A 26,877-nucleotide genomic window follows, 5' to 3' on the forward strand; every position below is an offset into this window, starting at 1 on the left:
ACACTAGTAAGGGATAAGGGGAGTGTTTACTGAATTGTCTGCCAACATCCTGTATCTGGATTTATGCGTATGTGTGTATGTTTGCTTGTGTATACATCGGTGCATGTACAGTATGCTTGACGAGCATGTGGTTACGCGCTCTAGCAGAAGGATTGGAGCTGTTAGCTTGATGTATTTGGGTTGTTTTTTTTCTGTCTCTCTCGCACTAGTACAGACTCCTCATCCATATTTCCCACAACTGAGCTCAGCTTTGCTTTCTTGTATATGGAAAGCTGTGGAAGTTGTAGTATACGCTGCGTTTTCACCCTTGGCCCGCAAACGCTGGCAGCTCTAGCAGTCAGATGTTTTGGGGGTGTAAAAATCAAAAAATGTTTGCATGCCAGCCTCCCTGTATATTTAAGGGTCTCCCTTTCATTGGGTGACAATCACGGCGTGTCTCTCGTGTTTCTCTTGTTGATTTCTGTCAGAAGAAGAATGGTTGTTGAATGCCAACTTTCCCTCAAACATCTGTTCCCTGCCAATAACAGCTTGCGCCGTTGCCTCGTCTTAGCTGAAGGATCCCCAATTGCCTCCTCACTTTTGACACAAAACAACAATGCAGATGAATGTCATCTCCTTTTAATGCTTTTTTTTCTCTCTCCCCGCACTCATTGTCTCTAAAGTAAAATTGCTTCTTGTAGCTCGAGAAAGTCTTTGTGCTCACAGCACTGCTGTTGCTGCTTATGCTACGGCTACAGGGAGAGGAACGCGTAGCAGCTTCCTTTATGTTGAAAGCATTGCCCTGTGATGTGTCGGATGAGCCGGGGCTGGCAGCCGATGGACTGCCGGTGCCTAATCCTGCCGTCTCTGTGGCTGTAGCCCGCGGTGCCTGGACAGCAGTGTGAAATGTGGGCAGGGTTGCTGCGAAGGTGGAGGTCACTTCCTCACACAGTTTCCTCTTTATCTTCCTCTTTCCTGAATTCCACTGCTATTATTCCAATAAGCGCTGGTTCAAACTGTCACCATTGTGTTTTTATCCAGGCACACTGACGGTCCCTGATGTGAGCGAGACGTTAATTTTAGAAATGTCCAAATCGGAACCACGTTGCACTAATGCTCCTGCTGTTCTTGGATTTCCTTTTTTTCTTTTAATTTCACATTTCACTCCTTAACCGTGTTGCTCTCCGGTTATTTAGATTTTATATCAATGATGCGCACTGAGCCCTCGGGTAACAATTGACTTTCAGCCTGCTTTAAGTTAATAGCCTTGTCTCTACCTTGTAGGGATCAATATTGGTATTAATTAATCACCATTATCAAGAGCAGGATCTAGTTCCATTTGTTGTTACATCAGCAAAATATCAATAGAGAAAGTGGACTCCCTGATCGTCATGGCAACTTCATCTCTTAGGTCAAAGAGAGTTTATCTTATCTTGCTGCTGAGAGTGGCAAACTGCTCAGGAATCTAGTTTAGACTCAAAGATCATCGATTTAAGCTTCTTCTTTCTTTTTTTTCCTTTTCACCGCCGCCTTTTTGTTTCAGGAGAGAGGGTGGTGAAAAAACCCCAACAACAACAAGAGAAAGGCAGCATTCTAATCACAACAGAGATGTAAGATTTAAATATTGATGTCCAAAGGCCATTACAGCAAAGAGGGCCTCTGGTCTCGCTGTTGTTCAAGTACGTCCTTTAAGGACCCAGACAAAGCTTTGATTATCAGAGGTGTCACCGTGGAGTATGTCTGTATAGCTGACAGTGTGGGACTGTGGAGATCAGTTTCCTGCAGCCACGACCGCAGAATGCTAACAGATCTCACTCCACATCCTGGTGTTTCTACAGGCCTCAGCATACAGTGTGTTTTGGGGAAATTGCTGTATGTGAGGCTCATGATATTGCAATAATGTAAAGCTGTATTAGTGAAGCGGTGTTGATGACTGATTTAGTCTTAAGAGCATTTGTTCAGATAAAATATGAACGTTCTCAAAATATTTTCAAATGTGAATAGTTTCAGACTTTCTCTGTCATGTGAATAATTTTTGATTTTAGATTGTTGGTGCAGCCAAAACAGGACTTATGAGGATGTAAATGTGTACTTTTTGTGACTGCCATTTTCTTCTGTTTCCACTGGAAAGACTGAGAAGTTATGTAGATTAGGCCATAACCAGTAGAGGAAGAAGTATTATAATCTTTGAAGAAGCAATATTTTCAGGAATTGTTCTACATGGTTGTTCCATACTTTATGTTTTACTCATGGATCCTTGTGTAAGAATGTGTTTACTATCTGTCGGACGGGGAGGGTGGAACTTTCTTTTTCCTTTTTTTAAGTATGATGCTTTAATGTTGCCTACATTATAAGACACATTGTAACACGTGTTTTGGATGTAATGTGGATAGTAACGAGTAACCGAGTCAGCTTGAGCTTGTCTGAGGATCTTACCTGAAATCTGCAATATTTTATCTTGGTTTATATTTTTCCAGTAAGGACCTTAACATTATTTTCAACCTGCAGTGAAGTACGAGCCTGGTTAGACATTTGCAGTGTACATACAGACTGCGGAGACTTGAGTGGCCTTGTTTGTATAGGAAGTTAGGTCTGGCTTGAGCTATTTAGGTAGCGACAGCTTGGGTGCTTGGATGTACCTCATCATGCTGCAAAATGCTCCTCAGGGTTGGAGCAGAGAGCAGGGGCACTGTCTGCTTCTTGCGGGGTTTTTTTTCTTCCTCTTTTTTTGCCTCCAGGACACAATTGCCTCATTTAACATTCTCCATTTGGCCCCAGCCAAGAGGGGAAATAGCCAGGGTGAGTAAGAGAGGCCGCCACACATCATGAATTCTTCTTTCATTTAACTTGCACGGTCCCTTTTCACCTTGGTGATGCACATGGATCAGGAATGAAGATACTGCTCAATTAAGGGGATTTCCGAGGTTGCTTCTGAGGTATCGCAGTTATTTTTGCGCCGTGCCGAGGTTTTGATGTACCATTGATATGGATATTGGGTTCGTCACATTCATGTGATGCTTTGACATCTCCAGAGCTGGAAGAGAAGCAACTCTGCCACAGCAGCAGGAACTTGCCTTCTTGCCACATGCGAGAAATAAAGTCCAAGGGTGGAAACCTGTCAGTCTTCAATTCCGGGCACATAAATAACTTTTATGTGTCTATTAAGATTCTTTTTGTTTGTTTCAATTTAATTAGCTACAGCGAATCAAAACATTTTCATGGAATATGTCAAAATTGATAGCAGGGTTTTTGACTGAATCTTGGATGAGGGACGGGAAAGAGAGTGCGCTTGGAAATGTGACTCACTCTTTTTTTGCAGCAGGCATTGTCACAGCATGTCGTCAGCAATATACAGTAAAATTATTAGCCAAAGCTGTGAGTTTGACTTGCCATTATGTAACAAAAAAATTCTTTCAGGAAATAAAACATAAATGAATGGTGATTTAATTAAAACAAAAAGGGGGTAAAAAGAATTAAACAAAGAGAAAGAGAGCGCATAATGAAAGGGGATGATTTGGTGAACACCATTTCCAGAGAAGGATAGTAGCTGGCACACCAGAAAGTGACACCCTAATAGCTGTTCAGTCTAAATCTCTAGCTTGGCAGGAATTACCGGGGATGTGTTGGGAAAAGAAGCGAAGGAGGGGGGTTAGTGCGATGCAGAACTTTGCATCGGGTTGAAATGCACCAGGCTGTATAGTTAAGGGATAGGTGGCAACAGGGGATTAAGTAACAAGCTTTTCAGTTCAATTTGTACATCAGCATTTTCCCCCAGACGGACGGCACAAGACGCGCAGCATCTTAAGGGTTCGGTGGAAAATCGCTAATGACAAAGCTTTGTAAATAGATAAACAATTTGTGTCAAATATGCTGAAAATATAAAGCAAACTTCAAAACATGTTAATACTTTAAAGAGGCTGTGTTTTGATTTGCACCATCGCAAAGCTGGTTAAAGCTGTTGACAGCGCAGCTTACACATCATGTGATCAGAGGGCCGCATCTGCCGGCGTGTGATTAGCGGGGAGCGCCGCAGCAGAAGCGGGCAGGACGGGGCGATACGCTGCGGCTGGAGCAGGTTGATGACGATCGATCGCGTTTTACTGTAAAATCAGTTTTAAGAGCGAGGCCGCGCGACACCGGCCAGTGACGGAAGGGACGCCACGCCGCAAAATGCGCGTCTCTTATTATCTCCAAAGCGGGCTTTGTGAAAGTGACAGAGTAAACACCCAGAGAGAAATGCAGCTGCTATTATTTCACAATCAGCCAATTTTCTTTTTCTGTGTATTTCAGAGAGCGCTTATCTAGTAATTACTAAAAACTGTTGACACTGAGCAAGTGCTGTAGCCAACTCAAATGCCTTTTTTGTCTTATGATATCAGATTGGATTTTTATCTCGGGTTCACACAATCACGCATCCCTGAAAACCAAAGATAACTGCCTCAAACTCCTTATTTCCAGCATGAGTGTCGAATTAAGAGGCTCATTTTGAAAAGCTACAATCATTACATCCTGTGTTCATTTCTGTGGCGATAATATTTTTTTTTTCCCTCCTTGCTTCTGGGATGTGTCTGTGAATCTCTGAGACATACATTTGACCATAATCAAGTTTTTTTTAAGCTTCAGAAACGGGATAACAACTGGGTCAGATGATAAGCTCCAGCAAAACAGGGAAGGGGAAAAAAAATCCTCCTGTGATAGACGAGGAGAAAATCTGATTGATTGATGTCTGCTGGCTTTGCCACCATCACAAGCCAGTTGACAGTTAGTTTTGGGATCAGATGATTTCACTCTTAAGATTGGGGTTGAGGGGAAGCTAGGCAAATATGAAGGACACAAAGGTCAATGGCTTCTCTCCTCCTCTCTGTATCTATCTCTCCCTTGCAATAGCTTGCTTTGACAAACTGTAATATGTTGCTAAGCTTTGTGGCAGCAGGACACATGGTCGTAGTTTGTACAGTAATATCCTATTGCCAGTAATCTCACAAGGAATGATTGAAAGTGCTGGAGGAATCTGGTACTAGCAGAGACCCGTTGACATCATCAACTGCTGTGGACTGGCACATGTCTCCTGACTTGTTTGAACTGAATTTTTCCATGGGATTGAATAAGTTAAACAACAGCTTTGACTCGAAGTGAATCTGTTATTGTAAGCGGGATCTGATAAGGTGGCACCATATTACCAGTTTGTATAGCAAAGAGGCCAAAAATGGAATCGCCGGCGAGTGTTCTTCTTTGTGGTTTCGGGGGGAAAAAAGGCGAACATGGAACGGTGACAAAGGATGATTGGATGCATATTGTAAATAAACACCCAAGTCTTTCACTACCCCCCTCCCAAACCAACCCCCTACCCCAACCTCATTCTCAGACACTCTCTAAAGATGTTCCATCCAATATTTCATCCGCTCTTGCTGTTTAGATCACATATCACTTGGGTTGACCCCTTTGCGGCAAAAGAACAGTAACACTTGGATCAGATTTAACCAAGACAAACCCAGAATAGGCCGTAATATCGCCAGTGTTTGTCATCTTTTTCCTTTTAGCCATTGTTACCGAGCTGAAATTTAATAAGGCAGGAGTTGGGAGCCCTCGGTGATGTCTGTGATATTTAATAGGAGGCCTCAGTTCCTGCGAGGGGCCTTCTCTAATAGTCATAACAGACATGTCCATTAGCTTTGTGTGGGTCTGCTTTCAAGATCAAGGTCTCACTTGTAATGAAGTGGCTATGCAAATGCAAGTCAAATTCTACTATTGTGAATCACTTGTTTTAATCAAGTTTTCACTGAAAGAAACGCGGGGCCCATTCAGAGCCACTAACCAAACAATAAAAAAAGGATAATCCGAAGACAATTCCCATCCAAATGGAACCGGACATCATTTAGGGGAAGAGACAACAACTCTTTGTTTGTTTGAAGTGGTTGATATGACAACCTTCTTGTCAAAGACTCAGGGTGAATAAAAGGGATTTGTAATTACCATAATTATCTCTTATATGTTTTCACCTAATGATGTCCATTAAATGGCTGAGGCTTCATTTAGAGGCTGCCTTGCTGTAGGTTGGCATAGACTCATAATACAGCATGTTACATTTCACAGCGCACAAGTAATGAACTTCTTTCATCGCAGATGTTTATCGTGCAGTGCTTCTGGGGCGAAAAGCCAATATACTTCAGCTTTTTGTTACAGTTGGATTATAACAATTCTCATAGTTCCCACTTATCTTTCAAATTTTCTCTACATGTGATATCAACCCAATTGGCTTCATGTCTAAACAGGATGGCTCTCTAATCTAGACCGCTGTTCGTTTCATGTAAAACATCTCATTTTGTGGCTTAGGCTGGTGGCTGTCTTATCGTTACATAATTCGCTGCCCTCTCCGTGATTCTTCTTTGTGGCAATTTATTTAAATTCCCCCATGTTTATATATTTCCTGTCTCTTTTCATTCCGAATGATTGCCTTTCATAAGCTCAAAGGCTCATCTTCAAGACATTTGGTAACTTTACAGATATGAATTCACAGTAGGGAGAAAGAAGGGGTGGGGTGGGGGGCTATTTTGATGGAGAGCAGAAGAAGAGGGAGGAGTGTTAGTGCATGTCCGTCTCTGTCTCGAAGCCTGAATCCAGAGGTTGAACTAACTCTGATCTGCAGTACAGATATAGCGCTCTTAACCGTGCACACCTCAGCAGGTACAGTGTTTGAGAGACCATGGCGGAATACATGTGTGCTGTTCTGCTCCGGCACTAAGGCCCCTCAGTCCTGCATGTGGCTCCGCTCCTGTGGTTGCTTTGGTCTTTGTCTGCCACCTATCAGCATATCAGCAGTGTCTCTGAAGCCCAGTTGTATAATGCACCATTTATGGCTTTGTGGAGGGAGATGGCGGTCGGGCGGCGGAATAGCTCCAGGCCTTCCCTTCAGTGAGTGGATTAACGGCGGCCTGCTTTAGCGCACTCTACCGCGGTGTGAAATCGGCCCCGCTTCGCCGCCGCCGCCGAGGCTCTCTCACTCTCTCTTTTCTCCCTCTCTGTTTCCTCACCTCCATGCAAAGCCTCTCCCAGCCATCTGTGAAATGTGGAAACTCTGTGTCTAAGTTGAGTTCAGATCCCATCCCCTCCGTCAAGCTGAGGCCAGGAAGCAAATGGGCAGGCAGTCGGCGGAGGGGGTTTTGCAGGGTGGGCGGGTGGGTTTGGTGGGGATGAGTAGGAGGAGGAGGCTGGTGGTGGTGGTGCTGGGGGGGGGGATCAGCTCACTGATGTCGTGCCGCGTGTGCAGGAACCCTGCCTGTTCTCCGCGGGCGAGTTGGAGGAGGGTCCAGGCCTGGGTGCCGGCCGAGAGATCTCTGGTTCCTGCTTGCAGGTCCAAATCCCCCCTCTGTGTGTGTCTGTGTGGAGGCGAGGTGGTGGCACAGCTCCCCTGAGCCCCTGCCCAGTCCTTTGAAGATAAGATGGTGATACAGAGTCCCTTTCGGTACGTCGCTAACCGATGGTCTTTGTGCGACACACATGCCTCTCTCCGTCAGAGCCTGCAGCTAAAACACCTATGGTCTTTACTGAAACGAATTGGCCGCACAGCCTGGGGTCAAATTAGATTATGAATGGCTGACAGAATCCTAGATCATATGTTTAGGATATTCCATTTTTTTTCACCATTTTCATGCTGATAAGGTACAGTTCTGCTGTGGCTGATATTGTATTTCTATTTGATTTCCCTCCACTGAGAAGAATCACTTTCAGAATTGTCCCCATACTCTCTGCCGCTGACTTAATTTTTTTTTTTTTTCAGTTTTCCATGGCAACTAGTTGTCATCTTAACTCTGCTGATTTCTCTGCTATCTGGTGCTGTATTGCTCTTGATCATGACAGTTTTTTAAACATGCTTCTCCTCTGCATTTATAACCACATTTTGTGGCACTCACAGGCCAATTCTCCCACTTCTGGCTCTCAGCACCAGCTTTTCACAAGAGCGCCCATCATAATCAGGCTTTTGAATTATGAACTCAATATTCCCTTTACTCATTTTTTTCCTCTATCCTGTGACTTTGGGGTTCAGATCTGTGCATAATGTCTTATGATTGCATGGCATTATGGTGGTTTTGGAAAGCCGAGCGGAGGTCCAGCCACGCATCATCTTTCCATAGACAATGTGGATCTCTGTGTTTCTCTGAGCTCATCAGGGATGGGGCGTTGATTGCTTTTTGATACCCCTCCAATGTGGATGAGGTCCTGCATACATCAGCTAATTAGAATGTACTTACAGTGTGTGTGCTTTTTGTGTGACAGACCCCCACAATTGTCATCAGATCCTCAGCCCAAGTGCTCTAACCACACTCGATGAAGCCTTTATCAAATTCAAAAGAAAAGCTATACAGTGCAGAGCTGGGGCTTGGCCATGTGGGGGTGAGGGTTGTGCGCGCACGCGTGTGTGTGTGTGTGTGTGTCTGTGGGTTTTCATGTCAGGGAAAAACAAAACACTAAAAATGAAAAGAGACTGCACAATGACAGGAGTTATTGCATTAAATTCGACTTTAAAAGCCTCTTTATATACAGCAAGTACAAGGAAAACCTAATGACAGCTGCTGCGTGTAAGCTATAAAAAGATGAGTATGTAAGAGAAGAAACCTCCCTCCTACTGTTCCAGCCCAAGTCGAACATACTGGAGTTAACTTCATCTCACTGTAGTTATTGATGGCCGCTTTGCTAGAAGCCCTAAATGGATGGCACAGCAGTAGGAGGGAAGTTGCAGCAGCTAATTAGGCTTCACAAATTAGTGAGTGGTATCATTCTGTGCACCTTGATGATATTAGAGTTTTTACAGGGAAAGTTTTGCCATCGCCTCACTGGCTTTTTGGGCTGCAGGTTTTTTTTTTGGAAGACTGTATTAGTCAGGCGCCAACAACACCTAGTTTACCCCCTCTCTCTGCCTCACACACTCACAGACTCTCCAGCTAGTCTCACCAAATGCTTTAGCCCATGCTATGATCTGAAGGTGCTGGGGCGTCGCTATATATTTCATAAAGGCATTCTATTACACCCCCATGGCTCGTGGGGAATGGTACACTGTGGTCTAGTCCCCAGGCAGCTGAGAATAAAGTGTAGGACGTGGCACTGGAACAGAAATCTAACTGCTGTTTCTTCAGGTAATCTTGACTTGGATCTTAATTCCAATAAAGTGTTATTTTTTTTCACAGCATAAGCCAGATCCAAGCAAGAACACTCCACTTGGTATTTCTTGTGGTTACACTTTATTGAATATCATTTCAGATAAGAGGTGTAATCCTTTGGGGCGAAGTGATGTATATTGACCAGCTCAATGATAGCGATACAGTGCATGTCTCTGATGTAAAAGTGGTAAATAACGATTTGTGTCATCGGCTCAATCATATGTGGAGGAATATTGAACACTCTCCTTATTTTTGTCAGTTTCCAACTTTGCCTGAATATTTCAAGAAATGTAGAAAGCTATGGTGGGTAGGTGCTGCACTGGTGCACAGATTCGCTCACGTTGTCTGCTGACAAGGTGGTAGAAGAATTCACATTTTACACAAATCCATTATAAAGCTAGTTTTCAGAAACTTTTCTGTTCAGTTCAATTTAACTCAATTTTATATATATAGCACAAAATCATAACAGCAGTCGCTTCATATTGTAATGCAAAGCCCCTACAGTAATACAGAGAAAACCCCAGCATATAGACAACCCCTTGTGAGGAAGCACTTGGTGACAGTGGGAAGGAAAAACTCCATTTTAACAAGAATAAACATCCCGCAGAACCAGACTCAGGGAGGGACGTCTGTCTAACAAGACCAGAAAACATCACTTCATCAGAACTGCCTGTGTGTATTTTGACTTTACAGCATAAACAAACTGGATTCAGCTATAAGTCGATTATCCCCTTTTCCCCCTCGTATTAGGCCCTACATTGTTTACACACCGGTGGTGAAACAGCTTTAGACAACATAACTGCAGAAATCTTCCTTGTCAAATGAAAATGGGTCTAATTTTGCAGAGTTTTTTTTCAGACATCCTTAGAAAGTAACTTCAAAATATGTTTAATTTCACAATGGAGGAAGATACATTGTATACAGTCTTGCATTGAAATGTAATCAGGAATAATAAAGCTGCTATTAGAAGTCAAACTCGAGCAGAAAGTGGGGATTTTAAAAATCATTACACTGTGGTCTTATATCACCCTGAGCAGTACCACGTGAGCTGGACGTTGTGTTCATCAGCACAAACATATTGGGATGGCACAGTTTCTTTAACAGTGTGTCGCTGTGTTTATCAAGTAACTGGAGGTTTAAGTGTGATGCTATAGAGAGGAAGGCTGGCATGCTAATAATAGCCACTGCAGTCTGAGTAAAGGTTAGCTGTGTTCCACCACAGGAGATATTTGCTTTGGTACAAATTTTCAGAATTTTTATTTAATCATGTAACTGGTTAAATTTAGTCATTTCAATGCAAAGAAGTGACTTTATTTGTGTTTGTAGAGAGCTGCTGTTACAATAATTATTAGCTTTGGCTGCCAGCCGCCAACATCAGGAGAAGCCCATTGTCTTGCTGCGAAGTGTGCTGGAGTTCAAGCAGTGAGCCAGGTCACTCGGGTCAATACCACACTGCTACAGTCTCACCTCTCAGAGTGACTGGGTTTCTTCCATCAGCAGAGAGCAGCCCTCGTTGCTCCCACACGGTTCATTTCATCAGGGTCTCTTTTATCTTGACTGCCCAGGCCCGTGACCCCTGAGCACTGATAGTCCAATAACAGTGCAAGAGAGCATCACCGGGGCATTGTGGAGACTCAAACAGAACTTAACTGGGTTAAGTTTTCTCTCCCATTAAATTTAGTGTGTGTTGTGTTTGCATGTGCGTGTGTGCGTGCTGGTGCATTGATTTGCTGACCTGCATGTGTCTCTTGAACTGTCTGAGAAAAAGTTCAGTTTGAAAACTTCAAACAGAGTTTACTGGAAGGGAACATGAATGGTGACAGATTTAGCATGAAATATGTATCATGAATGAAATGCAAATTTATATTTGAAGCTTTTTAAGGAAAAAAAAAAACCCATATAGAATATGCCAAAAGCTGCGGTGGAGCTAACACATCTAATTCTAAAACAGAAGAAAGAAAGGGCCGGCCGTTAACGCTCAGAACTGTTCAATTTCATGAGCCCGCAGAGAGGGCCGTGTTTACTTTTCTTTGCACAGAAGAAGAGAAATGAATGCTCTGGGTTGCCTGTAAAGACAAACATGAAAGGAATCACCAAGAGTTCTTTAGGCCCTTTCTCTTGTGTTGTGTGTAATGCAACTTCTTTACTGCCTAGGTAGTCTCTGCCATCTGACTGCCGTTTGAAGTCAGCAGAAGTCGACAATATTTGCTTTTCAGCAATTCTCGCCCACTGTGTCTCTCTGTTGCTTTTGAAAGTGTGACCAGTATGGAGTCTCTATCAGTTCACTTCTTGGAAGAAATGGCTCAAATTGGGCGTTTGGTTCGCTGGTGGATTGATGATGAGGTCCTTGCATATGAAGGGCTCATTGTTGTGCTGGGGGAGAATGTGATGGACAGCTACAGGTGATGGTGGCGGAGCAGGGGGAGGAGGAGGAGGAGATGGGCAGTGAAAAGGGTGGGGGGGGGAGTTGGATGGTGCAGGGAAGCCAGACTGGCCTATTAGGGAGTGGCAGATAGCCTCAGCTCAGACCTGCTGGGGTGTGATCTCACCAAAGAAACCAGAACGGGCCAATCTCTGTCATAACTCTCAACCACCAAAGAAAAGAAAGTTAGAGAGACTGAGCAGAGGGTTTGACAGATAGAGAAAAGAGGAAAGTCCAGACAGCGCCAGGAATGCAAACACATTTGTGTTAAGAAGTCTTCCCCCCCCTTTTCTTTGTTTTTTTACCTTGGGCACAGCATCCATCCATGCATCCACTGTCTTCTGCTTATCCAGTTCAGGGTCCTCCTTTTTCCAATTTGATGAAGGACGAAGAACATGTAACAAATAAAACATCTGACCAATCGTTTATTGACAGCTGTTAATAGTCAATCACTATGGAAGAACCAGCATCTGGTGCTCAATCTATGCTTCTTCTCCTGTGCTTCCCCTTAATCAAGCTCCCTCTATGCTCTGCCATTAAGCCGCAGAATTTAGAGGAGCAGTTCATTTCCAGTACACTGTACATACTGTTTTCCTGCTTGAGAAATTACATCCTTTGTGGATTTGAAGCACAGAGTGCTATTTCTAATGGCATTATCCAGCGGTTGCGTGTATGAAAGCCGCTCCTTCTCTTCAGTGGAGGTGCGTGTGGGTGGGTTAGAGGGGGGAGTCTGCGAGGCTGCTGAGACCCCCGGCGTTATCAGCACCAGATGCAGGTTGACTTCAGACTTTCAATGGAAGGTAAAGAGAGAGAGGAGGGAAATTAATGAGAGCCATAAAACTAGCAGGATAAATAATTAGCCAACTGGTCCTGAGATCCATCCCTTCATTTGCAGCTGCAAATAAATACCCACATGCAAAGTTTTGTGTGTGTGTGTGTGAGAACTGTAGCCTGATGCTGTTAGCTGTGGTTATATGCATGTTTGCTTTTTTAAGATCCAGATGTTGTCGATTTTTCTGCGTCCTCCCACCTTCATTTTTCACATGTGTCTGAGTGACAGGGTTCCTTCTGCCTTGCCATTGATAATTGGCTTGGACCAGTGGTTCCTCTAAATGTGTGAGGCACAGACAAACAAGCAAAAAAAAAGGTCTATTCAGCTGTCATAGCATACTTCATAAATCATCTGGATGAGAGAGTGTCATATTCGTGTCCACTTTTTTCTTGGGCTAATCAGAAGGACATAATGTTGCTTGTTTACTCAGGTCTGATGTTGCCTAGTTGAGCTTCTAAAAAATGAAGGAAGAGAGTGGGCTGTGAAACACTTTGCTTTGTGCAGATACTCAAAGCACATTTATGTCTAACAAGTGATGTCATCTGACTGAACTGATTGCTCCTTTGCTGTGTCCTCGTCAGGATCAAAGCTAATTTTTGCTGCATTAGAGGACACTTTGTGCCAGTGTGCTGTGTGCCGATCAGCGGTGTTTACATGCAGTTCACTCCCCGAGGATTTCGTATTATTGTTGTCACACTGTATGGAGCGCAGCCACTTGCATTGTTCTAATACACCAGCGGTAGATTTGAAAAGAGCTGAGCAATCACTGAAAGACTTACATTATCCTGCGGTCTTTGATCGCTTTTCCGTTTGTCTGTGCTAAGTAATCTTCCCCTCTAATCTCATTCACAGATATAAATAAACAAGTAATGCTCTAAATGAGAGAGAGCACACGAGTGAGCATCCAGAGGATTATGGTAATTTGTGGATAAACAGAGGTGGGTTTTTTTTTTAAAGTGACTTTTCTTTATTAGAAAAGTTGCTTCTTTAAAGAAATAATCTGTTTTCAGCCCCGTAAACCCGGAGAAATCAATCAGTAAATTGTATTCTGCACGATGAAGCGATGACGTTTTCATTTACTTCTCAATAAGGTTTGCCTTCGTGAATGTCGAATTCCCCTGGGAATTATTTAGATGATCTCGATTTCCAAGCGCGCCACTGATTTAAAGTTCTACTGTAAATAAAAGCACTAAACAGCAAATACCTTCCAAATCAACGTGACCATATTGCAGATTGATTTTCGGACTTTGCTCTTTTTTTTTTCTTCTAATCTCTTCCAACTTGACATTTGGAAAGTCAGAAATCAATTATGTCTCCTTCCCAAATGAAAGGCGGAAAAAAAACTAGTATATGACTTTAAAGTCAGCCTAGCTCGCCTTTGACACGGCGCATTACAAAGGGAAAGGAAAATCACACTGCATACCTGATCCATAAAAAAAAGCCTTTGAAATGGATTGCTGGGTGGGATCCAGTCTGGCACAAGTCATGGCATTGATGGCACAGCCCCTGGGCGCGCGGATACTTGGCCCGGACAAGACGGTTGCTGGGACCATATCAGTGGGCACTGGCCCATCCTCTGGGAGCTCCTAAGCCATGCCGTCTGAAGAAGAACTGATGGGGTTGGCAGCACATATGGGCATGCTACGGGGTTTATTTCAGTCAAAAACAGCCCGATGTTATCGCCTTCAGTCACCAGTGCAGCAGTATCACTGAAGCTTACAGAAACGATGGGGCATCGCAAGAAATTAAAGAAAACCCATCCTGCTGGGGATTAACTTGAAAATAGAAACTTTTCCCTTTGTTCCACCTGCACTGCTTTTAAATCTTAGGCGCTCAAATCTAATTGTGTGCCGCCATTTCCGCCCTACACGTTGTGTTCAGGTGACAATTTGTTCCAGCTAATTGGAAATGTTGCGTGGGCCCTGCCTGCGCCGAGCATCAGCCTATCATGAATGACACTGATGTGATAAACATGGATTCCACTGGCTGCCGCTGCTTTTCAAGCCAAGACAGGAAGTTGACAGCTGCAACAGTTTTCAGAAATAGTTAGTTGATAACCATCCACGGGGTAATGAAACTTCCACCTTTGATGAGAAGTTGAAACGAGACTGTTTCACTGTTGGCTTGGCAGAACATTAGACATGGCTGCGAGGCAGGCAGAGGCCGACGAGGGATCGAGTCGTTTTAATAGGGCTCATCCAGAGGTGACGAGAGCACTGCATGCACTGAACTGGAGGTGTGAGCCGGGGCTGCCAGTACATATCTTTTGTCTTTCATTATCTTTATTTCCTTATTATTTTAAATGGCCGGTGTGTGTGTGTTTTTTTTCCTCTCCACTAGAAGCTTTTTTGATATCCATTTAGATTGGGGCTTCATTAAAAAACCTCAGACAATGGAGTGACTTCTAATTAAGAAGCGCCGCATCTGGCCCCTGGCACCCTATCCCGTTGTTCCATCTATTTTGCTGGGGAGAATTCATTTGTTTCTTAATTAAGAAAAACACCAATAGCGTGAAAAATCTGCTTATGGTACCTGAATCCTAATTAGTTAAATAGTGAGGGGAAGGGGAAAACACATTCCAGTAGCCCTAGAAATGAACTCAGAGCTGATAAAAATGAACTAACTAGCCTTGCATAAATCGAAGCTGGGGAGAAAGTGTACCATCATTATGGCTAAGACAATATGCAAACTATCTTCAAAGAAATCAAATTGCCGGAATGTTTTCATTTGCATGTATTAACCATTAACATAATGAGGAGAAGTGACATTGGACCCGGATTGTGTGTCTGTTCGGATTGATAACTCTGCTGCATCTGCAAATAGTCTCCTCTGCAAAATTATGCTAGCAGTCAAATCAGTGCTGAACTGTGGAGGGAGAGGGAGAGTGATGGAGAGAGAGAGAGACACACACGGATGGAGAGGGGGGAGAGACAGAAAGAGAGCAAGAGAGAGAGGAGAGTGGAGGCTTTTGCTTTTTTCGTTTTATCAGGGAGCTCAGTGCAAACCTGCTGCAGTGTTGAATCGGAGCCATCATCCTCTGACAGCTATCCTTAAACAGGAAGGTGCCGCGAGTCATTGTCTCTAAGGCTCTGCGGAAAGCTGCTCTGTGTGTGTTTTTGTGTGTGTGTGTGTGTGTGTGTGCGTGCGCGTGCGGGGAAGGTATGGGTTGGGGGGTGGGGGCACAGAGGATGTGCCCATGTGGCTGCTAGCTAGAGACAGACCTCGAGTGGGCACACTTCACACTCCTCACCCCCACCTCCTCTCCCTACCCCAAAACCGTCTCATACATATCGGACACATGCACGCACACGCCTGCACACGGGGCTCGTGTGTACACGTGTCACCCCCACCAACACCACCACCGCTATTTCCAAAACACACACACATCTGAGTGCTTCCAGGATACCAAAGGCTCACTTATCTGTTCCGCAAAGACTTACCATGTCCCACATTGGTGAGTTGTGCGGGCATCCGGCCAAAACCACTGTGCCCCCCCCCCTCCAACCTCCCCACTGCAGGCGTCATGCAAAACACTGAACTTGTCTTCAATATTCAAAATAATTTTTCCAACATGCTATTTCCCAGGATCAGCCTCTTAGGTCAAATTATTCAATTAAGTGTCTGTTTATTACTGATACCAAAGCTGGGTGGCGGTTCTACTTATCACCTTTTTTGCAGATTGGTGTTCTCGCAGAATACCACCATAAAGATTGCCTTGGCTGTAATTAAAATGGCACAGAGACAAATTTGGCGCAGGGCTAAAGACATGGGGAAATGAAGGAGGTAAGAGGGTGGGGAGGGGGTGGAATTGCAGGGGCTACGTTCTGTCATCTGGTTGGGAAAAAGTTGAGGATGTGCAAAGTAGCGAAATTGCCGTCGAGGGCACTACAGTATGCCACAAAGGAGCAGGTAGGAGAGAAGAAACGCAGCCTTGCTGTGGCGTTGTTGCCGCCGCCGTGCGATTGCGTGGAGGGAGCGGTCAGGGAACGAGGCTGCTCTTCAGTGGGTTTGACTGAAGCGAGCAAACAGGAGTCGGCGGTTGGTTTGTATGGCAGAGCTGATGCTGTTCAGACGTCCTAAACGCCAGCCGGGCTCGCATCCATCCACGGGCCTGTGTGTTTGATGAGCTATTGGCAGGCTGTGGGGACACGTGTTCCCGTGCCTCGTGGCAAACATACCTTTCACCGTCTTTGACTCCACCAGCCTGTGTGACTTCTCGGGGAAAAAAAATATGAAAGAAATCAAAGCGCCAATAAGCTGAGGGGTGTTAAGCCAGAGAGGAAGGGTTGGGGGGGGGGAGAAAAACAGAAAAGAAAGACCTGAGCGACTTTGGATTTTGACAGAATCTTCATGTGCTCTCTGACAAAAATTTGCATTGTTATCGCAGATAACTGGCGATGTTTTTACTTGGTTGTACATTTTTGTGAAATATGTAAAACGTAAACCGAGCCTCTAACGATTCCCTTAATGACGCAGATCTCGCTTTTCTCCCCCGAATCGCGTCTTAGCGGGCTTCTCAGTGCAGAATGTCTGATATCTGAATATTAAAAGGGAGTTTCAAGCTCATCTGCAAATGTGATTTGCACATATCACACTTCTGCAGTCGTCAAGCTGCTTCATCGCCAAGCTTCTGAGCAAAGAAGGCTGGGGAGGGGAGGGACGAGGGGGGGAAAAGAAAAAGAAAGATGCACATATGGGTTGCTATTGATGTATTCCATTTCTGACCTAATTTAAATCCCTGCCAACAAGCTCATATGCATACTGTACATTTGCTAAATTACAGAGTGTAAACCTTGCCTTCTCATGGAGACAGGTGTAAACATCGATGTTGTCATAATGCACCCGCAGTAAATATGATAATCACGCGATCCTGCAATAGAGCACAAAATAATTTGGACATCATTTTGATGCCTGAGGGGCCCAGGGGAATGGCCTCCAGAACGAAAGGTGGCCCATTGACATGCTATACACGCCAAGATATAATTATGGCTGCCTGTCTTTGTTCCTCCCAAGCTTCCTCTCAGAGCACTCGTAATTTGCTTGTGATATTTTGCTATTCTTTACGATTGAGTTATTCTCCTTGGACTCGAGTATTACACGGGTGTAAATGAAGATGCAAAGAACTTGCTCTCCTGCCAAATTCCAAAGTTAGGAAAGTCTAAGTTTAATATCGAGGCAGCCAAGCTGATGCCGATGGGAGGAAGTCATTTTGCAAAAGCCCGATTTGAAATTTTATTTATGGGAGGGGGGGGGATCCTGACACATGACGATTTTTTTGGGTGCCTGCCCCGAGTGTCATCTCTGGCTATCTGTGTGGGACTTTGCTGATAATAAGGGGCAACGCTAGAATATCTTTAGGGTATGCAGTGTGTCGAGCTGCGGTTTGTTGTCATGATAATCCCCTCATTTGTAATGTTGGGATCAGCAGGTTACGCCTCTCCACTTGCCTGCCATGTCAAGGCTCGGGACTGGCGAGGTGGATTGTCATTTCTGAAGCAATATTTTGACAGCGCCTTCACTTTGCTCGTACGCTGCGGCTCAAAGGTCAGAGCTGTGCCACTTCCATTTACTGTGTGTGAACACAATCCCTGAGGAGTGGAGCGCTCCACTTCTCCCTCTCTCTCTCAGTCTGACAAACACACACTCGCACGTAGTCGTTCTTCCTGCCTCTCACCATTTAACTCACTTGTTTTAGGAGATAGATGTCAGGGCTAGGCCCACACAGGGGTTTATAGTGGGTCTGAAGCTCCCAAATTGAAGGGCAATTACAACTTATAAACCTTTATAATAGAGTAAATGGAAAAAGGCAGCTCTGTTCAGTTTACCTCACTGTGATGCCTGATTTCCCTTACTGCCATCTCTCCAATTAGAGTTTCGTAAAGACAGCCACCGCTCCCTCAGTCAGCGCTGGTCTTGCCTGCCTCATATCACACACGCTGCTACGTTCTTCTTTTTTTGTAAGAAACATAGTGTGGTGTGATTGTTGCAAGTGCACAATGTCTCAATGGTGTAGCTGTCATCCATTTTCCTGTGTGCTCAGTGCCACTTCGCAGACACAGAGGCAGGTTATGTCAACCAAATAAGGCACTTGTCAGTAATACAAAAAGACATTGTTGCTGGTCCATTGTTACCTGCTCTGCCAGCTATCATATAGAAAGTGATGGAGTGACGGTGTTTTGGAGTGCGGTGGCGGCTCCAGAGCCCTCGGGGGTATTATGGGTGTAAATCTCCCTCACACAGTTCTGCTCCAGGCCAAGGAGAGCATCATCATTAGCCGGAGCAGATGGAGGGGCTTCAGCGCTGTTTTCCTCCCTCTTTGCTGTCGGACTGTATGCTGGAATCCCCCCCGGTTTGATACAATGCAGCGAGCGCATGAGGAGCAACAGCCGAGCCCAGACAATGAATGATGAAATCCACATGAAATCAGATGAAAGCTACAGTACACGCGCACATACACACATTTGTACCCCAGGAGATTGATTTATCATTTATTTGTGAAGCGATGATAGCGGAGGTTTGGTTAAGTGCCGTTTCTGTGCACATGTTTGCGCACTTTTATGTCGGTGGCAGAGAAGAAACATGGAAGATGGGGCTCTGATAGTGATGCTAGTGATCTAGATCAGAGAAGGAATGTAACTGTTTTGAAAAATGAGAACATTCAATATTTTTACAGTTGGAAGATTTGGAGACTTTATATTATAGTAAGTAAAAATGTTTTGGATTGCACTTTGTACATGGGAAACTTTTTGTCGAGGCTTTTTTCTCACAATTTTCTGGTCTTCTATTGGATATATGAGGCTGTTCATGTGTCGATCCCTCTGATGGTAATATGGGAAACTTTTGCATCGCTATAAATCTGTAAATTGGCCATTTTTACACTGTGCTGGACGGTGGCTAGCGCCTGATAATTTACTAGAACCCAATATCAGCCCGATACAGTGTAAGAGTTTACGCCTGATTCCAAGCAAGCTAATCAGTGCAATCATTTATCAATGAGGAGTATTTATCTCCAGCAACCTAGCTCCTCATTGATGCAGTAGTATTTCACAGTGTGCTAGAGGCCTGCTATCCAGGGAGCACAAAGTATGTGTGTGCCTTTGTGTGTGTGTGTGTGTGTGCTGTCTGAAGCACTGGCAGAATCCTAATCTTCCAGCAAGAAGCTTCACATGGCCAGATCAAGAATTAGGAGGGAGGCAGCGTGGGGGAGGAAGGGGAGGAGGAGGAGGAGGAGGGGGAGAAAAAGCCCATCTCGGTCTGTGTTTTAAAGGACAGTGCTTTGAATGTCATTTGACAATTTCCTTTTAATTAGAACTAATTTACAGAAAGATGCCCACCAGCTAATCTTTACAGGATAATTAACTTCTATTTTCTTTACTTTTAATTAAAAAGTGGAAAAGATTTAGCTGATCCATAAAGAATTGTTCTTTTGAAATGTTCATCAGACTTCACACTTCTTTTGGCATTGGTAATATTTAGATCCTATCTGCTGCTCACAGCCTCCACTGAGTTATTGGAATGATTTTCTACCCCCCTTATCCGAGGTATTAAGAAGTGGAACTATCAATAGTAGAAATAGGAACCAGAGGCAAATTAGAATTGAATTAATGAAGAATTTATTGCAAAAGAACCCCCCCCCCCCCATGCTTCATAGCACTGGAATGAAATTGACATCTTAGATATATCCATTTCATAGAAATTCCTTGATGAGAAAATATTGTTTTATCTACACTTTTTTGATACGGTAATCATTTTTCTTTTTCTGAAGGCGCCCCATTAAATTCTTTGAAACGATGCTCGACTGAAAGCTAATTGTTACGGAGGCAGTTTTAGCATTTTAAAATATCGCTACACTATTTTAGCCCCAACGGGCTTGCAGGCCACTGAATGTGATGAATAAGATGCTTTCCACGTCAAACGAAGGCATCTTATTAAGCACTTAACAGACAGTCAAGTGCCCGGTGCCTCTGCAGAATGAAAACTCCCCGAGTCTCATCAGAGCTGCTCGACAAAAGTCTTTTTCTCGCCACTGTTAGCACCTTCCAACAGACTTTACTTAGTGGAGATAAAGTGAGCCAATATGAGGTGAGCGTGCTGTAGACAGAGCCTCCACTCATCTGCAGACGAGCCAATGGCTGAAGATGGATGCCCCCACTTAACCATGATAGCTCCCTGGAGGAGCCTCACTCAATGGCTTCATTAAAAGTGAACATTCTAGTGAAAAGCTCGCTTATAAACCAGTAATTAAGACCACACATATTTTACCTGCTTTGTTTCAGCTGTCACATGCAGTGTACAGGCACATGGTTAACTTTTATTTCCTTATAAGTAACAGAATGACACTAATAAATCACTCAGCCAGAGAGGGAAGCAAGTGTGTAAGAGGAAGGACTTAAATCCAGCACACTGGCCACTTTAACAGCATTTTAATCCCTTCGTTGCACCTACAAACCAAATGTTACCCTGCAAAAAGAGGCATTAACTAAGCCCATATTACTTGGAAGACAAGCTCAGTGACTTTTATGGACCAACCGTTGTACCAGTGTCCACTTGGACATGTGCGCGTCCCTCTGTAAGCTCTAGAGAGGCAAGTAAAGTCAGTAGAGTGTAGCAGGACCCAGCTAACTCCACAGAGAAACTGGCTGGCATCTGCTGAAGCCCTCGGGCACGCTCAGAGGTGCCTCCAGCATTTTAATGGCATAGTCAAATGCCAGCATGTTTTCATGCCATTCCAATTCCAATTCATTGGATAAAGAAGTAAGAGCGTGTTATTCCTCTTCAACGGTCCAGACAGAAACACTGGGCGCAACAACACAGAACTTAGAAACTCCGCAAACATGCCGTGGATCCAAAGCTGTGTCTGATTGGAATAAGATACTCGACTGGAATTATGTTAACAGTATTTGAGAAAAAAAATACACACACATCCCTTCTTTTTTATTGTTATTATTATATTAGATTTTTTATATGTGGATTTCACAGGATGTCAAGAGAAATCTGTGGACGGTGATACTTTCCTAGCCAGCGGCTGTGCCTTAGTGTTTCTGCACGAAGCTTAAATGTACAGTAATGTAAACTCGGCGGGCCATCTAAACACATGATGTCATCAGATCACATTTAGATGCCTTGTCATCTTTTGCTGCAGCCTCGCAGACGAGTGTGTGTGCTCTTCCTCTGTGTGTGTGTCATACGAGGACGTGAATACATTCACCCCCCTCCACCTCCACTTCAGAACAAACCCAGCCTCCCTCCCTCCCCTTTTCACCACACAATATCCTTTTTTTTGTTGTCGTTGTTGTTTTTTGGTGCTGCGTTTTCGAGCAGTTTGTTGACTGTTGATTGTAAGTGCCCGAATTTAGGAAGGCAGCCATTTCTAATCACGAGAATTACACTGCTTAGCGACCGGAAAATCAAGTTAAACAATAGCATTGCTTATTCTTGGTCACAGACTGCGGCTCTGAGAACACATCAGTCTCCACTGAAGCTGTTCCACGCTCCTCCCAGCACACACACACACACACGCATTTACACACAAGCAGCCATTCACAGACAATATGCAAATGCTAATTTACTTTTTGACTTGTGTTACAGCATTAGCTCCACATTTAGTTTGATCACAGAGTGTACAACTTGGAGAAAAAAAAGGAAGCGCTTTTTTTTTTGTAACATTTATGCAGTACAAAAAAAAAAGATGCTTGAAATGAAAAATTCCTTTGAGGGTTCCTGTAGCATATGAAGCTATTAAGAGCTGCGTAAATGGTATCTATTTCATTACAGTGATCAAGGATTAAATTAGTGGCTTGAGCCCTGTAACATATACACTAAGTCTCCTCCAAGGCTGAGGGAGCCCTCTGCTTCCCAAAGGTCATTAGAGCTGAGGAGAGAGGATGGCCCCCAGTCTCCCTTTGCCTCTCTCCACTACCTCCTCCTCCTTCTCTTTCTCGTTTCTCTCTCTCAACCTTCCCAACCTATCCTCCAAGATGAGACACAGTCGTGTTTTTATGTTTTCGCACACGGTTGTCGTTTCCTTTTTCTCCAGCTGTGGAGGGTTAGGATCACAGGAATCTAAACCTGCTTGGCAAAGTGTATTCCTGTATTTCCTCCCACGCAAAAGTTTGCATGTGTGTGTGCGTGTTCACCCGGAAGTGAGGAAGGCCCAGTATCAGTTTTGGCACAAAGGGCCAGTCACGAGGAGGAGCAGAGCTGGCAGAGGTTGAGCTGTGTGGCCCTGTTGGATTTTAGGGCTGCATTATGCATTCATGTTTAGTCTCAGGTGCTACGTTTTATCCCCAGGCCAGCTTGGACACATTTTCAATGGACCGTTTGGATGAAAAACTGTATAGGTGGGAGCAAAAATGATTTCCATGCTTATAGAGATCTGCCGCTTTGTTCTGTCAGATTCAATTACCTCACCTCTAATTAGGGAGCTATAGAGGAGGCTGGGTTTGTGATCCACACATCACACTGTGGAGCCTGCTGATAATGTGAGGTATCGCTATCACAGCCCGGCCACAAGCTCCCCACATTGCGGATGCTTGAAAAAGCATGCCATGAAATTAGCAGTCACTCATACAGTTTTGCACATACACACATATTTCTTCAGAGCTCCTCTTTTTCTTCGTCTTCCGTTTTTTTTTAAGTGTGAGCTTTGGAACAAGGTTGGCACATGTGTGTGTGTTTTTTCTTTCCTATTTTCTGTTTTAGTCCACTGAGGCACAGACTTGAGTACAGAGTATATTTTCCTGAAAGATATGCTCATTCCACCACCTCAGTCCGTACTCCTCTGTTCCCCTCTTCCTCTGTGACTCATTAATCCTCTGTCCATCATATGGTCTCAGAGTATCACCCCATTTTATAGACTCAGTGGGGGCATTACCATATCCCTCTTCGGAGCTCCACTCCGCATGGCCGATCCCTATCAGACAGAGGCCACGCCATGAACAAAAGAGCCACTGTGATCAAGCTTGCATTCAGCTACCAATGTCTCTATTAGCATTGGCTGCTCCTGCTGCATGACTGTTTGAACAGAGCTGAGATTTCTTTCGGTCTCTCTCGGCAGAAGAAGAGTCTTGATGAATGCGGATGATACAGTCGAGGCTGGAGGGTGCGCATGTGTCAGGGCGGATGTGGAGGGTGCAGGGATACCTGGACACTGACCCTGATTGAGAGGAAGTTGAGACAGAGTGCAGCCTCCTGAAAGATCCTGTTAAAAGTGAGCAGATAGCAGCGTTTGTGCTCCGATTATCTCACGATCCAAGCCTTTTGTCTGCAAACTTGAAAGTGTGCTCTGAAAGGCTGCCACACTTCAGGTTACAGATAATTAGCGCAGGGCTTCAGCTGCTAATTATTTTAACGATCATTTTTAATGATAAACTAATTAACTGTTGAGTCGAGTGGTTCTCAACCTGTTAGGAAGCCTTCCTGTAACCCATCGCCAAGTGTTAAATATTTACAGAGGAACAAACCTGTGACTTCATATCTTTAAATGACATGTTTTGTCTTAAATGTGCAACTTAAAATGATATAAAACAGAGAAAGGAAGAAAACGGGGTGATATTTTCTGATTGATCACTCTTTAAAATGAAGCTGCCTCGCTAATTACGTCAACCGGTAGATGATTTTGTCATTGGGTAAAGATCGCTTGTTACTATAAAGTTAACATGCATCTCTAGCAGGCTTAGATCAGCCGTAATGAGCGCACCACTTAAAGCCGGCTGTGTTGTTTTCTGCGGCAAAGTGAAGCGCAGACACTTTCTCCGCGGTGTCATTGGCCATCTGAACTCCAGAGGAGGCTCGATAAGAGGGCGAAGCAGCCGACATTCCTCTGGCCCAGTTCGTCAGCAGAGCCTATAGAAATGCACCAACAAGCGTGGGTCACACAGCGAATGTGACAGGATTTTAAACAGTACACAACTAAATATAGCAGGAACGCCACTATCAGAAAATGAGTTAGGAGTGTGCTGCTGGTCGTTTAGAAAGTCATTATTCTTATCATTGCTGTCTCTGAAATAATTTCAGGTCTCTCCATGCAATGAATACTGTATAATAAACTAAACACGTGAGAATGCGAGCAAACTTTGGTCAATCTGCGCGGTCCCAAAAGAAGTAGCCATCGGACCCCCTTTAATGTCTCAGGCTGGGTGTAATATTTCCCTTTTCCATATTCAGCAAGGCCTCCAGTATCTCTATCAGTTTGAAAATGCTCCATTTAGTTACTATCTGTTGGAGTGGGGAAGTGAGATGCCCTTATTCTGAGTCTATTAAACCTCAATTCTATCTCATCTTATCTACCTAATCTTTGTGTTTTATTGACCATGAAGTTTATCTTTAATCTCCCTTTACCCTTATTATCACACAACACTGTAGGTCTATTTTCCGCGGTGCAATGGCGCGGCTGTATTTGCCAGCAACAGAGGAAGAATCGTTTAGTTGTACACACAGTTCTTATTCAGCTGTGTAATGGAATGTGTACACACTGTGTGTATAGAAATGTATTTCCCCGCTTTCTTTCACACTGTCTTCAATTGCCTTGGCAGGAGCTTTTACCGCCAGTCATACAATCTCCCCTTGATACGGCGATATTTATCTCTCAGTATCATCTTAAGTGATGGTAGACTCATCGAGTCACTTCACGCCTCACTTCACTCCTCAGCGAATCAGCAGAAGGCATCAGATAAGATCATAAAACTGTATCCTAATTTAAAAGCGGCACTCTGCCTCTGCAGTGTCTATTAGAGATCCGCGTGCTAATTCTTTTCATGTCCGGGGCTCCTGCAGATGTTGGCTTCTACAAAGGAGTAATTTATAAGACTAATGAAAAGAGCAAGCAGTTTGTGGACATCAGGGGGGTCTTTTATGAGACTCGTCGCAAGAAGAAAGAGAAACAGGAGAGGCACACCAGCCCCACTTTCTGAAGTGAAATTATTGCTTTATTAAAGCTGAGGGGGCTCGCCCCCGCTACAATAGAACAAACAGACTGAAAGGTGTGGAGAGGATGTAAGTGCGCTCTGTTTGAGCTCTAGGTGGATGCACGAGAGGCAGAAACAGAGACAGCATCCTCATCTAACTGGCAGTGACAGCAGCACTTTTGACATGATTGTTCACTTTAAACACGACTCGAGAAGGAGCAAGGAGTGTTTTTTGCTTTTTTTTCATGGGGCTTATGCAGGTTTTTCTCAGAGTGCATCATCTCAAATATTAAACTAAACTTAAACCAGAAGGGCTCCCCCAGTCTTTTTTGCTTTTGGTATGTCATGCGGGGACTTTGCGGGCATGTTTTGGCAGAAAAAGGAGAGGTGTGCACGATGCGCATTATCTTAATAACATTCAAATGCCGGGTGAGATGTTTTCAGAACTAATACAATTCAGGTGGCAGTACAGTAATTCCATCAACACCCTTGATTGAAGCAAAATGGTAATATGCAAATACCAAAAGAGATGTACAGCTACAAGCAAAAAAAAACCTCTGAAATCATTTAGATTTAAAGAAATAATATTGCACAGAGGGGGGAAAAAAATTAATCACATGGAAAAGTGTCTCCTTTAAGATTGCACTGGTGTATTACCCGGAGGCATGGAATGTAAATGGAAAATCAACATTGTACCCTGTGATAAGGCTAACAAATTAATAAAAGTATTTTCTTTCCTCCTCCCATGCTGATGCCTGTGTGAAAAGTCTGGAAAGGAACTTTTTTTTTCTTGCCCCCCTTCTCTCCTTCCCTCTCTCCATCTGTGTGCGGTTTTGTTTTGCAGGTAGCGGGATTAACATCAGCGCTCACCTTGGCTGCATGTCAGCTTGTTTTTCCTGGAAAAAAAAGTCTCAAAGGGATTTTTTTCAATAGGAATAATGGAAACACTGATGTGAAGCACGGTGGTAAAATAATAGTGTTTATTGGGGTGGCTTTATCTTTAGCCTGTACGAATCTCTGAACGTGTATGCATACGGCGCTTAGACCACGCAATGTTGCGCAGTGCTTTGAATTTGTATTATTGCAACACCGGAAACAAGGAGCGACAAGATTTTGATTCTTGAAAGCCTGAAGGGTGTGATGAAATTGCTGAACATCTCCCTTGTGTGTCTGTGTGTGTGTGTCTCTGTGTACATATGTGTGCCTGTTCCCTCAGGTCCTCTGGAGGATGGCCTGGAGGAAGAGGAGGAGGAGTGCGTCTCCGAGGAGAATGAGCTCCTGGCCAAAGATGAGTTTTCGGTGGAGGAGAACTTCACCGGCGAGTTTGAGACTGAGAACATAAGCTGCGAAGACATGGAGTACTTCTGCAACAAAGGTGAGCGTCCCGCACTCGGCCAAAACCGAAACTTCACAGGCGGGCTTCCTCATGCAGCGTTCAGCCATCTTTTCTTTTTTTAAACGCCTAATAGGGGACAATATGCTGTGCCCGCCCCAGTGCTGAGCATCAAAAAGTAAGTTAAACTCCTGCCAATTGTGTCTAATAAAATTCCTCAACATGTTCAAATCAAACCTGGCAGAACTTGT

At 44.1% G+C, this 26,877-nt stretch overlaps 1 protein-coding gene across 2 annotated transcripts in view; it reads left to right on the plus strand.

Annotated features, from left to right (window-relative positions):
• Positions 1-26,877, plus strand: part of zfpm2a (zinc finger protein, FOG family member 2a) — a 121,878-nt gene that overhangs the window by 4,593 nt on the left and 90,408 nt on the right. For both annotated transcript variants that reach the window (XM_084942744.1, XM_084942745.1), the window contains exon 2: positions 26,510-26,668. In XM_084942744.1, coding sequence (XP_084798870.1) covers positions 26,510-26,668 — 159 coding nt within the window. The remainder of the gene's footprint in view (positions 1-26,509; positions 26,669-26,877) is intronic.

The sequence above is a fragment of the Perissodus microlepis genome, chromosome 11, assembly GCF_051167445.1.
Source record: "Perissodus microlepis isolate ML-2025 ecotype Zambia chromosome 11, ASM5116744v1, whole genome shotgun sequence".
Lineage (NCBI taxonomy): Eukaryota > Metazoa > Chordata > Actinopteri > Cichliformes > Cichlidae > Perissodus > Perissodus microlepis.